Source organism: Tenrec ecaudatus, chromosome 14 (assembly GCF_050624435.1).
Source record: "Tenrec ecaudatus isolate mTenEca1 chromosome 14, mTenEca1.hap1, whole genome shotgun sequence".
Taxonomy (NCBI): domain Eukaryota; kingdom Metazoa; phylum Chordata; class Mammalia; order Afrosoricida; family Tenrecidae; genus Tenrec; species Tenrec ecaudatus.
The window spans coordinates 104,783,206-104,798,936 of record NC_134543.1 but is presented as its reverse complement, the minus strand read 5'-3'; the positions used below and the strand labels follow the sequence as shown (position 1 = coordinate 104,798,936).

Genomic DNA, 15,731 nt, shown 5'->3' with positions numbered 1-15,731 from the left:
ATAAGCCTAGGGTGGGAAATGCAGGATGTGAATTAACACAGAGACCAGAGGGGAGAGATGGAGCGCAGCCACAGACACATCCTTACCAGTTCAGCTGCCGGCGTAAGTGAATCACTACGGGTGCTTCTGCGAATTGGAGCCGTCCAGGTCACAGGAAGGCTCTGATTGGTTAGATGTGAGTAGACAAACATTCAAAGCCCTGCAGTGTCAGCGGGGCTTTGAATGAACAGTGGAGAAACAGCAATCACCCGAGAGATGTTACACCTTGCTGGGGTACCACTGACCCGTGTATAAGCCGAACCCGAACCCGTTTTAAAAATGCCTGAAAAACTCGAACTCGGCTTATGCACAAGCATATACAGTACTCGCCCCATCTCTGTGCTTTCTTTACGTTTACAGTGACCTCCTCCCAGGTCTCTAGATCCAAAGTTCCTTCGTTCGGGAACCATGGATTATACCTTTTTACAACTTTCAGAAAACATTGCATCTTTTTCTTTGTTACTTCTACACCCTGTCTTTTCAGTAAGCGGATGAGCATAGTACCGTTAAGTTTCAGGTTTACTTTTACCTTGCCCCATTGTTCCTTTTTAAAATACTCATTTACTATTTCCACTGCTTATCTGCCAATCCCCACACCGGATCCTCACTTCACACAATTTTCTGATTCACTGTACATTCCGGTGGGGCCATACAATTGTTACACGGGTATAATTCATATTACCCCGAGATGGGCGGCATTTGTAGTAAGAGTTTTTGGCGGGGGGGGGGGGGTCCCAGCCTTCCACCACTAATCATGGGTTCAATAAGCACAATTGTACAGTTGTGTGTGTGTGTGTGTATATATATATATATATATATACATATATATATATATATGTCATCAAGAGCATGAGCGACAGAAGAGACATTACAGTAATGCTGGCAGACACATTTGATGGTAGCCTGCTACCTCAGCCCCGCTGGGTGGTCCACTAGAGAGGGGGGAGGGAAGGAGGACAAGGGGAAAGGGAAACTGGAGGAGAGGGCAAGGAGAGGGCGGAGGAGCGAGGAGGGGGAGAGACCAGCGAGAGACCTCTCTCTCTCTTGCTAACCCAGGCCTATATACCTTTGGGGGGGCGTGCAAGCCCAACGATTACAGGTAAAGACCTACGTCACAGGAAAGGGTTGCACTATGGGTCGTACAGCAATGAGAGGGGCTGGTCTAGGGATATACCAGCAATAGGAAGAGGAGGGATTGGGGACATACATGTGACAAGATGAGCGGATCCTAGAGTCAGGAAGGCAGCTTAAACTTTGACCCTTTCTCTGGGTCTCCATAGGAACCATTAGCAGTAGGGTGTGAACCCCACCTACAGGAACCAATGGAATGGTTGCAAGCTTCAGGGAGAGTAATCCGTTGTCTCCAGCAGCAGGGAGCAGGCCCCCCTGCCGTGGGGAGACACAGTCTGCCCCCAGGGAGGATCTGACCTCCCCCCACAGTGATGGTTGGCATTTCAAGTGTGTGAGTGACTGTTTGTAATGAACTAAATCCTACTGTACCAGCCCCAAGCGTGTGAAGCTGTGTACAAGGACATGGGGAGAGTGGTCAGGGTTAGAATCCAAGTCTGTTATGAGAAGGTGCATGGACAGAGGGTCTGGGGCGTATGAAGCTGTGTACAAGGACATGGGGAGAGTGGTCAGGGTTAGAATCCAAGTCTGTTATGAGAAGGTGCATGGACAGAGGGTCTGGGGCGTGTGAAGCTGTGTACAAGGACATGGGGAGAGTGGTCAGGGTTAGAATCCAAGTCTGTTATGAGAAGGTGCATGGACAGAGGGTCTGGGGCGTATGAAGCTGTGTACAAGGACATGGGGAGAGTGGTCAGGGTTAGAATCCAAGTCTGTTATGAGAAGGTGCATGGACAGAGGGTCTGGGGCGGGGACCCATGGCTGTGTGAATGAGTGGGATTTGCCCGGGAGTGTCCAGGTTGAGTCTGTACAAAGCCTGCGGTGCCACACAGAATACAGAGAGCTACAGTGGGCAGGGAGATAGGCGAGGAATTTCCTAACTTTGATCATAAATAACGTAAAACATTATGGGAAATGCAGTTAATGTCATCCAGCAACATGTGTATGAATTGCTGAATGGAAAATCAAGTTGCTTTATAAACTTGCACTCAATAATTAAAAAAAAAATGTAAAACCGAGTAATTTGGACCCCTCGAGGAAGGATTCATTGAAGGTATGTTAAGGCACCTGAGCACTGTGCACGGTGTGGTTATCTCTTGCTCTCACGCTACTGCTGGGCCCTCAGAGTTCTCCTCACATCCACATCACTGGTCATGAAAGCGGACTTTGGTAAGAGATGCACACCAACTCCTTGAGAAATCTAGAAAAAAGGAAACCTGGTAGTCAGCAGGCATGCAGCCTAACACACCGTATTCTTGAAATCCCCTCCACTGCCTGTTGTCACCATTCAGGAGGGAAGACATAGGCAGGTCTTGTTCCAGTGGGGAGAGTTTGAGTTTTTTAAAAAGGATCTCCGGGTTTCTGGGAGAAGGTGTGGCTAGGATGAGCGTATCTGCTTTGTGACTGCTTTCTTCATCCGTGGACACTGCCCTAACAGAATTTTTTGGGGGGGCTGGGGGACACATGAAAATGTTCACAGTGAGAACAGGGAGTAGTGACTGGGGACTAAAAACTTCTGAGTGGCCATGTACGGTGCAATTCCTGGTCTCTGCTTGGAGCAGTGAAGAGTGAAAAAAGTCAGTCAAACAGTCCAAAGGACTAATGGACCACAAGAATTCCAGCCTCCATAGCCCTAAGAGCCTAAGACCTAGATGGTGCCCAGCTATGGGCTAGACCCCCGTGGAAGGGATCCCATGAGGAGCTCCTAAACAGAATGGGGGGAAATATGTGGTGCCAGACTCAAGTCATAAAGACCAGGCTTACTGCTTCAAAAGAGACTGATTGGTGGAACTCCTAAGACCATACCCACACCAAGTGCCACAGGCAGCTGTGACTTAGAACAGGCCATAGTCATATGGGCAGCATCTGCCTTGGTATAAAGCCCAGCAGGGATCGGAAAGAAGGGTGACTGCAAACGGTGGGCACAGGGAGGAAGTGGGCAGAGTGCCCTTACATTAAGGAGCAGGGCAGTGAATCTTATAAACCACCATGTCTCTGAGTGGTTGCCTGGAAAACTAACTTTCACCCAAACCACAGTAAAGAGTTTGAAAAAAAGAAAATGCTCACGTCCTTCAGTCTTAAGAAGACTGAAAACATTGATCTGTACTGAATGTCTTTAGGAGACTGGGATAGGCCTTGCACTTAAAGGGAGTTGGTTGAGTTTGTGGCAGGAGCGCAGTAGAATATTTTAATCCACCGGTATGGGACTCAGTCTTACTGGCTGAGACACACATGAGGGATCTATATTAGGCTTGTTTAGTACCTTCCTCTTTGATATAGATGATGGAATTAGCAGCCTGTTCATTATAACCTGTGGCTGGGTAAGGCCACTCATACCTCAAAAATGAAGAAATTGAATCCAAACGAATTGAGAAAAAGTGGAGAAATGGACTGTTTAGACAGGTTAGTTTGATGACCCCAATGCAAGGAAATATCATTGTGATTGAAATCAAAATAGACCAGAACTGGAAACAACTGGATTAACGGACACAAAATAGGTTTTGAGAAAAATACAGGACCCTGTACTTTTTTTGGTCTTGGGTCTGGAGATGGGGATGTTCCACACAGAGGTTGTCACTGGGTGCTGTGGCAAAGCTAAGAAGGCCCTGCTGCACATCAGCTTTCTTACACCCACTTGGTGTTCTAGAACTGTTTTCACTTTTGAGAGTAATCCGGAGAATTTTGAGTCAAGAAAAGGGCAATCCACAGTGGGCTGGGAAACCCAGACCTTAATTACAATGTGGACGGTGCCGGGGAGTGGGGCCCAGAAGGTACCAGAGCAGCTCCACTAGGTGGGAGGGAGCCGACTGTGCAAGGCATCTGCTGGGCCAGGTTGCCCACTGGGTGTGGGGAGTGTGGGAGTGCTCCTTGCATTGAACTTTACGTGGGGGGGGCTTTTAATTTATAATAAAGTTGCAGTTTATTAGCACTTAATTTCCCAGAACTCCTGATTAATTAATATCTCTAATGTCTTGCTTTTCTTTTTCTTTTTTTTTAAATGTTACTTATATATGAGAGGAGCAGATGACAAGAAAACAAGCTCAAATTAGATATTTGGTCAAAAGAAGCAATTTGTAATTGCCTAGGGTCATTACAGCTTCAGCCTCATCTCTCATATCTTCTACTTCACCCTCAAGACTGTAGAGCAGTCATTGATGTTCAGTGTCCTGAGGTACTTCAAGATCATCAAAGGTAGATAGTTTTCAATAAAAAGGTTGAAACAGGATTTTCTGGCTAACCATTTAATATCAGATTTATATCATGAGCATTCTGGTATATTGAGATTTCGGTAAACAAGGGGGTAAAAAATGCCAATGAAGGGGAATTGTGAAGGCTTATGTTTAAAGTGCAGATCAGCCATTCGTTTCCACAGAAGGCTAGAGGAAACGGATTGAGTGTGCAGGTGAGATTGAGGGTAACCAGGACTGACTTTGTGGTGGTGGTAATTTGAATACCAGCACATCACCTGGCAGTAGTTGTGTGTCCATCCCTAGGACTAGGCAGCCCTCAAGAGCCTCTTTGTGTTTGGTCTAGGACCTAACTCCTTTCCTCCTTTCCCCCAGCCCTCCTGTTCTTGTCCCTCCTTTTGTTCTTAAGACAAATCTTTCTGACCCATGGGGAAGCAAGTCTTTTGGACATTTTGCTAAGGAGATAGGTGGGGTGTGGGGCAGGGAAGAGTACGCAGACAGACATGGAAGAGCAAATGAGGAATCAACTAGTCGTAAGTATTGATTATCCTGGTTGTCTTCAATGCAGAGTTTCTGGAAGTCCCTCCTTTCAATAAGCAGTACACAGAGTCCCAGCTTCGAGCCGGAGCCGGCTATGTGCTTGAAGACTTCAACGAGGCCCAGGTGAGGCATCTCCTAGGGACAACGGCGGGGGACCCGGAGTTTGGGTAAAGTAGCCAGGTCTCACAACTGGGAAACCGCCAGAAAATCACTGCAGGAAAACAGACTTCCATTGCGTAGAAGGAAGAGTAGTTAGGGGCGTGGTTCCGTGGATGGAACAAAAGCAGGACCTTGTTTAGTGGCAATCTGAACCTGAAGTACACGAAGGTTTTGTTGCCCCTCGATGATTTAGGAAGGTCCCTGGTGTGCATGGTTAATGCACTCAGCTCCTAACTGAAAGGTCAGTTCAAGGTTGCCAGCCTCTGTGAGAAAACGATGTGTCCGTCTGCTCCTCAGATTTACAGCCTTAGAAACCCCATGGAGGAAGTTCCACTGCGTCCTGCAGGGTTGCGGAGTCAGTATCAGGTTTTGAGGCCCCAGAAAGCTGGAGGTGAGGCAGGGAGCTGACTGGGGAACACACTGGAGAGAAGAGAGGCCTTGGCAGGAGGCCAGTGCAGTTGCACTGAGGAGTCTCCAGATCTGAGCTACGGGGCCACTGCTGCTTTCCACGGGCTCTCACCAGACCCACGGACTCCATCTCTCCTTCTAGTGTAACACAGCCTACCAGTGCCTCCTAATTGCGGATCAGCATTGTCGAACCCGGAAGTACTTCCTGTGCCTTGCCAGTGGGATTCCTTGTGTGTCTCATGTCTGGGTTCATGACAGCTGCCATGCCAATCAGCTCCAGAACTACCGCAATTATTTGTTGCCAGCCGGGTACAGCCTTGAGGAGCAAAGGATTCTGGACTGGTGAGTTCGAGCGACTGTCTAGAACGATGGAGACAGGAAGATGGAAAGCTTTTGGAGTAGAGAGAATTAGTGAGGGATAACTGGTAGGGAAACTGGGACTAGTAAAATACAAGTTTTGGAGTCTGAGTAGGTTTGAAATTATTTTAGCAGCTCATCTGTTGTTAGGGACCCTTTGAAAACGTGCTGAGGATTTGCACTGCAGGTTAAATGGTTTCCACGGTGTGAGGTCAGAGGGAACTGAATTTTAAGGAAGGCATTTGAAAAAGTATAGGCGTAATATGATTTGGATTACTATTGGCCCTAGGACAAATAGAGAAATCAGAAGGGTTGCCAGGTCCTCTGGCTAGGATCCCACAGACTGTAGTTAATCCCAGACTGAGGGAGGGGAGGGGAAGGATGGGTGCTACAGCACAGGCTCAGTTTTGAAAGTATTCAGATGTATTTGAGCCCCTGTTGAGAGGTTGTGTGGTTAATTGTTGTAAGGACTTTCAAACCCAAGGTGTTATGTCTCTGATACTTTCCTAGGCAACCCCGAGAAAACCCTTTCCAGAATCTGAAGGTTCTCTTAGTGTCAGACCAACAACAAAACTTTCTGGAGCTCTGGTCTGAGATCCTTATGACTGGCGGGGCAGCCTCTGTGAAGCAGCACCATTCAAGTGCCCATAACAAAGGTACCTACAAAGAGGAGGGAGGGAGGGAAGGAGGGAGGCTTTAGATGCCTTGCTGCTAGACTTGGTGATCTAAGTCTCTACAGAGAGTGTGTGTACATGTGTCTTTTTGGATGCCTTGCTGCTAGACTTGGTGATCTAAGTCTCAGCCATAGTAGGTTGACTTGTTTGTGACAGAAGTACTTCATTCAAGAGTTGAGCCAGAATAAGCGTTGCGCATTCCTCAATAAAAGTATTTCATAAAAATAAATAAAAGGAGTTGAGCATTGGCTGCTATTGCCTTGACTATTGGATTCTAGGGGTGTCTTTGCTGGGCATTTCTGTAGGTTGGAATACAGTGATTACTTTTTGCTCTCTACATCTTCACGGAGGGCTAAGCGTGTCTTTCCTTATCCCCTGTCCCCATCCCTGCAGACATTGCTCTAGGGGTGTTTGACGTGGTGGTGACAGACCCCTCGTGCCCAGCCTCGGTGCTGAAGTGTGCTGAAGCGTTGCAGCTGCCCGTGGTGTCCCAAGAGTGGGTGATCCAGTGCCTCATTGTTGGGGAGAGAATTGGATTCAAGCAGCACCCAAAATACAAACACGATTATGTTTCTCACTAAAGATACGTGGTCTTATCAGTTTTATTCCTTGCTGTTGTGAAAATTGTGTTTTAACCAGATTTTAAATGTGTCTCGTGTGTAACTGGATTCTTTGCATGAATCTTGTATATAGTTTTATTTGCTGGACTTTTATGATAAAATAAATGTTGAATCTCTTTGGTTGTAGTAACTGGGGGTTCATTTCTTTGCGCTTGATCTCAGAACCAAGAACCAGACCAAACACAGAACCTTCTCTGGGGCTTTCAGCTGAAGAGGGCAGCTAGCCGAGGGAAGTCAAGTTAGGAGTGGATTTTCATAAGTTCTGTGACATTTCATTGTAAAAAGGTTGTCTAAAGTTCTGTACTTCTCAAACTGGGCTTTAAAGTAAGTGATGGCCCAAAGTGTAGTGCCAAAGCTGAGTGGCATTAGGCATGCTCACAGTTTCCAGATAGTTTAAAGAAAGTGTCCTGTAGGTGAGCTCACTAACGGCGCTGCACTTCGCTGGGGAGACTCATTCCACGGAGAACCAAGAGCAGCTCCCGTGAGAACACTAGGAGTGTTAAATGCTAGCCAGAAGTCCAGTATTTTAATGTTGAGTGTCCCAGTGGCCGACGCTGTTCCTTCCCGTGCAGGCCCTCGTCCAGGGTCACATTCTCTCAATCTCTGAAACAGAGATCACATTTCTTTCTGGGAAATAAAGTACTTGAACTACATTAAATCATTTCATTTCCCGATGGATAAAAAAATAAACTGTGTGTGTGTGTGTTGGGTAGGTAGGGCTTTCTGTGTCTGGCTTGGTGATAGTAACATCCAGCATTCTATTTATTTTTAGGTCACTCATTCTCTGAATGCAAATGAAGCTCATTCCTGAGTGTCTTTAAGTTGAATTTATACAATCAGAACTGTTAAGTACAGTTCAAAGTTTGTCTTGGTACACATTGTATCTTTCTGTGCATAAAAAATTAAGAGCCACTTTTAGGTACACTAACATCTTTATATTAACATCTTCAGCATAATATTTTGATATACATTGCAAAGCAGTGCCCATTTTTTATGAACCGCTCTACGAACCTCACATTGTTAAAATACTAGGCTTTATGGAAGATGAATATCAACTATGGGGTAGACTTATTCCTAAGTCAGGTAGGGACTGCCCGTATAAACACAGTTCTCTTTTCTCATAGTGAGCCACAAAACACATAGCTCTGACCCACGTAGTTGATGCTGTCTTACCGTCCAGTCCTGTAGGTACATAATGGCTGTTCAATAAACGGCAGTTGGATAAAGGGGAATCTCTAACAAACGCTCCAAATACAACGCAGAGCCTTGCATGGCCAGCAGGGGGAAGCTGCCTCCACAGGTCCTCCTAGGTCAGCGGTTCTCGACAAAGGCTGTGACCCTTCAATACAGTTCCTCATATTGTGGGGACCCCCAACCATCAGAAATATATGTGCTTTCTGATGGTCTTAGGCGACCCCTGGTGAAATGGTCGTTTGACCCCCAAAGGGGTCCAAACCCACAGGTTCAGAACCGCTGAGTTAACTCCCGGAGATGTGGCAGACCCGTCCACATGGAGACGACGGGAGTCTCAGTGTCTGGATACTGACTAGTTGCTTCTACAAGAAGAGGTCGTGCTTCACCAGCTACAGGCGTGGTGGGTGACAAGAGAAGGGTGTGCTTGTCAGGAATCTTCTTTGACTTGACAACGTGGTAAGATAGTCAGCTTGGTTTCTATACCAGAACATTTCACATACCGAAACTAGGAGACAAGTGAAAAAAAAAAATTAGTATGCTTTTCCGAGATTGTCTTCAAAGAAATATGGGTTGAGTAACCTCTGATCTAGATGGTGTCACCCTAAAACTCGAGAGTGTGTTCGACCCTCTTGCTATAATCTACAAGAACTGCTGGAGTAGACAGCTGGATGACAAAGTGCTGTTCTCGATAGGAATGGGAGAAGCAGGGTTGAGGTTGCCAACTTCCACGGACTCGCACAGCGAATTCGATGTAAAATGCCGTTAGAGGCCTTTCGAGAAGGAAGCAGCAAGGGACCAGCAAGTCAAAGCTGCACAACTAAAGTCAGAACTGGGAGTGGACCCCACCCCGCCAGCACACAACCTGGGAAAGAAAAGCCATCTCCATGACGGGTGTGCCAGAAAGCAGCCCTGGATGGTCGAGCTGATCCCAACTCTGCCCTCTAGGAGAGCGTGGACGACCAGAGTTCACTAAGCTGCCATCTCTGCGGAAGCCGCCGGCCACAGCTTCTCCCCTGGCGCAGCTGACGGGCTCAGACCGCTCAGCCACCACCAGCTGCAGCTGGGCATTCGCCCTAGGCCCTCAGACTCACTGCCACCGAGTCCGTTCCAGCTCAGCACTCCTTTCACCTCTTACTAGACAGCACCCTCCCTGTCTTCTGAGAGTCTGGGTCCTTGCTCATAAAATGAGGGCAGCTGGGCTAGCTGATGGCTAAAAATCACCTTCCAGAGACTTCAAAGCGCCCATGAAAACAAAGCCTGCCTTTCCCAAGGGTTGTTCCTACCTGCCCAGAGTCCCACCGGCCTGGGTGTAGTATTTGTTATAATCTAGTCGTAACAGTAGTTGAGCCAAATCTGAGTTGATCTGATGATTCCGAACACTGGAAAGAATCTTGAACAGGAGGGACGACTGGCGGCTAAAGCCCTGCAAAGACAAGAACGTGTGTGTGTGTGTGTGTGTGTGTGTGTGTCTGTCTGTCTCTCTCTCCGGGGAGGGGGGGTGTTGGGAGGGCCTTGGGAAAGCATTGCTTGAACTTCTACACCAGCACCAGGCTGCCCCACGTTCCCATGCCTTTCAGCTCCTAAGACGACCGACTTCACACCAGGTCTGTGGCATGCACAGTTTCCTCTGAAAGTACTTTCTCCCCCGTGGGAACTTCGAGCAGCTGGCTTCAGATCTACGCATTCTGTTGGGAAGAGGGCTGGGGACAGCCTGGGTGGTGGTGGTTTAGGCGGATAATTGTAATCAGTGAAATGGGGTTCAGGCAGTAGGAAGTAAGAAAAGAGAAAAGCCAGTGCACATTTGGTGGGCTGAAGAAACTTCAAGGTGGAACTATTTTTGAGCACTGTGAGGAGGCATATAATTATCTCCTGCACAGAGCCGACATTTTTATCTTCCTTGTTCTGTGTGCACGCGTTAGGGAAATGCTTTCTCGACTCAGGCAAACCGCCTGTCCTTTTGACAGGGCCGCAAATCTCCACTCGCCGGCCCCACTCACCTTCACAAGAATACTCAGCTGTGCGGCTCCGCGCTCGTCCAGTGGGCCCAGGTTCTGACTGACCAGGGAGCAGAAACTGTGACACAGATCCAGGATTTCATTCAAGCAGTGAAACACCTAGCCAAGAAACCGAGTGGGCATTAGGGAGGGAAGAGCTGGCGTATTCCCATTCTCCTGTGCCTGACTTCAGGTTACACATCGCTACCTGTGGGTCTCCTGCCAGCTTCTCAAACTCATCCATCTCTGGCAAAGATGCTGCCATTCTTAGTAAGGTGGACACAGAACTTCCAGTCTAAGCCCATTACATTGTCAGACCCAGCGAGTGTGTTCCTGCCTCTGAGCTCTGCCCAGTGCTGTTTCTGTGCGCTTCCCTTCAGTGCCAGCTCAAGGCTGCCTCTCGGTGAAGTGTTCCTTGCCCACCACAGCCTGTCGAACCCACTTCTCTGTGACCTCGGCATCTGTCCAGGCCTTCGGTGTTCCTGCTCTTTGTATGCATCTATGTCCTGCCTCTCCACCTGGACTGCGAGCTTCCCACGGACACAGCCACGACTGACACCGCTATCCCGGACCCTGTGCAGAGTAAGCGCTTGATAAACACCTACTCCGACAGCCTGCTTTCTCCCAAGGTGGACCCTTGCGATCCAATCTACCCGGCACATGGGCTCCGTTATTTTCAGCTCAGAGTCCTGTGAAGCAGCGTCACTATAATTCATGTTCTCGGTGCAGTAAACTAGCCTGACAGATCAGAACAGGGACGTCTGTAGGGTTCTGGTCTGACACCACCGAGGACTAACAGCTCGCACAAACGGTTCGGCATAACCATTAAAGGATCACATAGGGCATCACTTCCTGGAACCACCTGTGAGCTTTCAACACTGGCGACGCCTGGGACCCATTTCAGAGTCTAAGCGGTCTGGGTGTAAGACTTGAACAGCTCTCCCGATGATTCGTGTGCAGACAAAGCTCTAAAGAAAGCTAACCACCCTCACCACCACCATCCACACACCCCTTCTGTGAAAAAACCTTTTCAGACTCGTCTTTTTACCCATTCTGGCCCAAAAGATTTCTAGAAAATAACTGTAAATGCTTTTTTTGTTGTTTTATCTGTAGAATAAGAAAAGTTTTTAACTTCTTTAACTCCTTCCTGGGGGTGGGGTGGGTTCGGCGGTTATTTTTACCTCTATCAATTATTGCTTCCGCCCCCATCATATAATGTTCTAGAAAGCCAAGGTCTTGTCTGGAATTAAAGTGAAAAGTTCCCCTTTGACACTCCCTTTTAACTTTGCTTTAAGCATTGTTTCAAAAAGGAGACTGGACAACTGCTTAATGCTGGTCACCCAGTGCCCGTGGCGGCAGTCAGCCACGGAAGCGAAGCAGCCTGAGGAGACCGTGCAGCCCGACTTACCGGTTTCAGCAAGATAAAGGACTGAGCCAGCAGATTGCTCAGGAAGTGGTCGTGGGCTAATCGGATACTTTCAAAGTCACGGGTAGAATTGATCTGATGAAGCAGCTGTGAGAACTGAGACTCCAGCACATCCACCTGATCCACAAGACAGACAAATAAGCTTAGCAGCGTGGGTCATCGGCTTACTCAAGGCAAGGTGCTATCTGAAAGGATGAAGAGAACTTTTCTGTCCCCCCCTTCTTCTCCGAGCTGAGCCACTCGAAGGTGCCCGAGGACACACTCATTTTGCACTCAGCCTTGCAGTTTTTGCCGAAGTCCTAAGGCCTCCAGTGTCTTGGCAGACCTCTCCAACCCAGTCTGCTCCTGACACACCCTCCTCCCGACTGGCCCTACAGGGCTCCGGAGATTAAAGCAAGACATAAAAACAACGGCCAAAGCAACAAATGCATTGCCGATAAGGACGCGAATCTTCCTCCTCTGTTTCCCTCCCTCTTTCCTTTGTCATGACCCCCCCCCCGCCCCCCAAGACACATGCCTGGCTGGTGGTTCAGCGCCAAGTTTTCTCAAACCTCAGCATGTTACCATATTCAATACCTGCAGCCAGCCCCCCCCCCCCCCCAGCTTCTCTCCACGCCCCTCTCTGGGACTCATCCCTCGGTGCAGACCTGGAGGTAGTACTGAAGATTATCCACCAGAAATGCCATGTGATTGCGTAAGCGCCACTTGATGGCGTCAGTCGGGTTGGACTTGAGGTGCTTGCGCTGCATCTGCAGGGCCCAGCAGTGCTGCAGTTGCGCTTGAACCCGGCGCACGCTCAGCAAGTACTTGAAAACAACGTTGTACCTGGAGAGAGAGGCGGCTGCTCAAGACCTCCACCCTCAGGGCAGACCCTAGAACTCTGTGCCAGGCACCCCTCCTCCGGGAAGGCAGGCAGAGAGGAGGGCTACAGATGGAACAAGGAACTGGTGGTTTATGGAGTGGAACATCGCAGACAAAATGAATGCCCCCGACTATCACACAAAACAAATCTTAGCAATATACTTTGGAATCTTAAAAGATTACATCCAGCCTCAACACAGGCATGAATAACCCAACTTCGGGGGAGCTGGGGAAGGAGTGGAGGAGGGATAAGACAGGCATGGGTATGCACTCGCCGCCCTCAAGCTGACTGACTCAGAGTGACCCTGTACACAGGGAAGAACTAGACCTGTGGGTTCCGAGACGAACTGTCCGGGAGTTGAAAGCCTCACCTCTCCCTGGAACTAGTGGTTTCAAATTGCTGACCCGGTGGTTAGCAACCCGCTGAGTCCCCTCCCCTCCACGGGGCTGAGAGTGGGCTTCCACAGTGGGCGCGGACACACAGTTGTTAGGAAGACAAAGGACCAAGCAGTGTTTTGTTCTGTTGTGCAAAGGGTCGCTATTCGTAAGTACCTAACAATAGAAAGGTGGGCACCCCCCAAAAAAACAAACAAACCAGGATTGCACGGGGTGAAGCTTTCACAGTACGCATTTTTTCCCCAGGAGGTGAGCATCAAGCAGCACATTCTGGGTTAGTGCACCTAGTGGGGCCACCTGGGAAGGTTTTTTCATGAAAGCAGTTTTGCTCATTTTTTGGTGATGGCTGATTTAAAAGCATGCAGCTGCGAAATTTTGTTTCCTGCTCAGGAAAAATGCCGCAGAAACTGTTGTGATGTTGAACACAGCTTACAGGGACAGTGCTATAAGAAAAACTCAAGTGTTTGCGTAGCTTTCTTGTTTCAAACAAGGTGACATGTCGATGGTTGACAAACCTCATTCAGGATGTCCATCAACTTCCCGAACGGTCAAACATGATTCACAGTGCATTTGGAGTTAACTCCAAGCTCAGATTGTTAATCGAGCTTTCTATTCAGAGGTTCCAAAAAGATTGCTTAACAGTGTGCAACAAAAAAGGCTGATTTGAGGCAGATGGGGGACTGGTTTTGCCACCCCAACAACGCACCTGCACACGCTGCTATCTCAGTGTGCCAGTTTTTGGCAAAAACATGTCTCTCTTGCTCCACGCACCTGACTCACCTGACCTAGGTCCATGAAGCTTCTTTTTGTTTCTAAGCATAAAGAGGGACATGGAAGGGCAGCATTTGACAACGTACAAGAGGTGAAGAAAAAACAAGGGAGGTGCTTTCAGCCATCCAAACATGAGTTTAAAGAAACTGCTTCCATGAACGGACTCGCACAGTTGACAAGTGTACCAAGTGTAATGGAGAGTACCTTGAAGGTGATGAGATAGTTTTGTAAAAAAAATTTAACCCAGTGCTCCAAGATGTGAATGCAACAAGCCAGCACGGAGTAGGGAACCAGTGGAGAAGTCTGAGGGGCTGGCCCCAATCCCAACTACTAAGTGGATACCTGGCCCTTCCCCTGGAAGAATTTACTTTAGAGGACAGCACTAAATCTGCAGCTCAGGGAGAGGGACATATCTGATCAGAGCACACGGGAGCAGATGAAGGGGGGAGGAAGAGAGAGTGGCGCACATCCTGGCCCACCAAGCCTTAAGGACGATCTTCCCGCTCAGAGCAGCCAATCCACAGAAAAGACTATATGTCCGGCCCCACTATATGAAACATGATATCCCTCACTGACCCATAGCCCTATAGGGGACAACACTGGAGACACAGTGTGGGAATTCCACCTGATCTGATCCCATCACACTAAGGCAAAACACTTAAGGGCGTGCAATAGAACAGCAAGCAGAACAGAGCAACGAAGTCCCCAGGGAATACCAAAAATAGACTTTGGGGCCAGGGCTTGGCGCCCCATCAGACTCAACTGGAAAACACTCCTAAAGGCCAACAAACTACTTGAACTACCTAGAAGCTTTTTTTCCTTGTTGTGCTTTGTTTTTTTGTCACTGGCTTGTTTTGTTTTCTTTTGCTTGGTTTCGCTCTGTCTTGTTTTTGTGCATGTTATTATCTCTGCAGGTCTGTCTGGATGAACAATCTGGAGGAGAAAACAACGGGACCAACAGTTCCGGTGGGAAATGGGAGAGGGGAAGGTGGGGGTAAAGGAAGTGGTGTTAACAAACCCAGGGACAAGGGAACAATAAGTGATTCAAATCGGTGGTGAGGAGGATGAAGGAGGCCTGGTAGGGCGTGATCAAGGGTAATGTAACCAAGAGGAATTACTGGAACCCAAATGATGGCTGAGCATGATAGTGGGGCAAGAGGAAAGTCAAAGGAAATAGAGGAAAGTGCTAGGAGGCAAAGGACATATATAGAGGTCTAAATAAATACATTTACATATGTAAATATATTTATGATATAGAAATAGACCTATGTGCATATATGTATAGGTTTAGTATTAAGGTAGCAGATGGACTTCAGGCCTCCACTCAAGTACTCCCTCAATGCAAGAATACTTTGTTCTAGTAAACTGGCATTTCATGATGCTCACCTTCCTGACAATCACTGAAGACAAAGCGCGTGCATAAGCAAATGTGGTGAAGAAAGCTGATGGTGCCTGGCTATCAAATGATATAGTGTTTGGGGTCTTAAAGGATTGAAGGTAAACAAGCTGCCATCTAGCTCAGAAGCAAAATGCCCACATGGAAAAAGCACACCAGCTTGTGTGATCTCGAGGTGTCGAAGGGATCAGGTGTCAGGCATCAAAGAACAAAAAATCATCGTCATTGTGAATGAGGGGGAGTGCAGGGTAGAGAACCAAAGGCCATCTGTAGTCAACTGGACATCCTCTTATGGAAGAGTCACAGGGAGGAGATGAACCAATCAGGGTGCAGTGTAGCAATGGTGAAACATACAATTTTCTTCTATTTCCTAAATGCTTCCTCCCTGCCACTATCATGATCCCACTTCTACCTTACAAATCTGGCTAGACCAGAGGATGTACACCGGTACAGATAGGAACTAGAAACACAGGGAATCCAAGGCAGATGATCCCTTCAGGACCAGTGGTGAGAGTAGCGATACCGGGAGAGTAGAGGGTAGGTGGGGTGGAAAGGGGAACCGATTACAAGGATCTACATATGA

The 15,731-nt window shown here is 48.0% G+C and overlaps 2 protein-coding genes across 3 annotated transcripts in view; one reads left to right on the top strand and one right to left on the bottom strand.

Annotated features, from left to right (window-relative positions):
* TP53BP1 (tumor protein p53 binding protein 1) overlaps positions 1 to 7,240 on the top strand; it is an 82,267-nt gene extending 75,027 nt beyond the window's left edge. For both annotated transcript variants that reach the window (XM_075532177.1, XM_075532176.1), the window contains 4 exons: positions 4,921 to 5,015; positions 5,602 to 5,801; positions 6,327 to 6,472; positions 6,884 to 7,240. In XM_075532177.1, coding sequence (XP_075388292.1) covers positions 4,921 to 5,015; positions 5,602 to 5,801; positions 6,327 to 6,472; positions 6,884 to 7,071 — 629 coding nt within the window. In that variant the 3' untranslated portion in view covers positions 7,072 to 7,240. The remainder of the gene's footprint in view (positions 1 to 4,920; positions 5,016 to 5,601; positions 5,802 to 6,326; positions 6,473 to 6,883) is intronic.
* A 752-nt stretch (positions 7,241 to 7,992) lies between these two features.
* TUBGCP4 (tubulin gamma complex component 4) overlaps positions 7,993 to 15,731 on the bottom strand; it is a 36,164-nt gene continuing 28,425 nt past the window's right edge. Inside the window, exons 14-18 of the mRNA XM_075532179.1 lie at positions 12,372 to 12,549; positions 11,707 to 11,841; positions 10,302 to 10,418; positions 9,588 to 9,727; positions 7,993 to 8,809 (exon numbers count right to left, since the gene is read on the bottom strand). Coding sequence (XP_075388294.1) covers positions 8,797 to 8,809; positions 9,588 to 9,727; positions 10,302 to 10,418; positions 11,707 to 11,841; positions 12,372 to 12,549 — 583 coding nt within the window. The 3' untranslated portion in view covers positions 7,993 to 8,796. The remainder of the gene's footprint in view (positions 8,810 to 9,587; positions 9,728 to 10,301; positions 10,419 to 11,706; positions 11,842 to 12,371; positions 12,550 to 15,731) is intronic.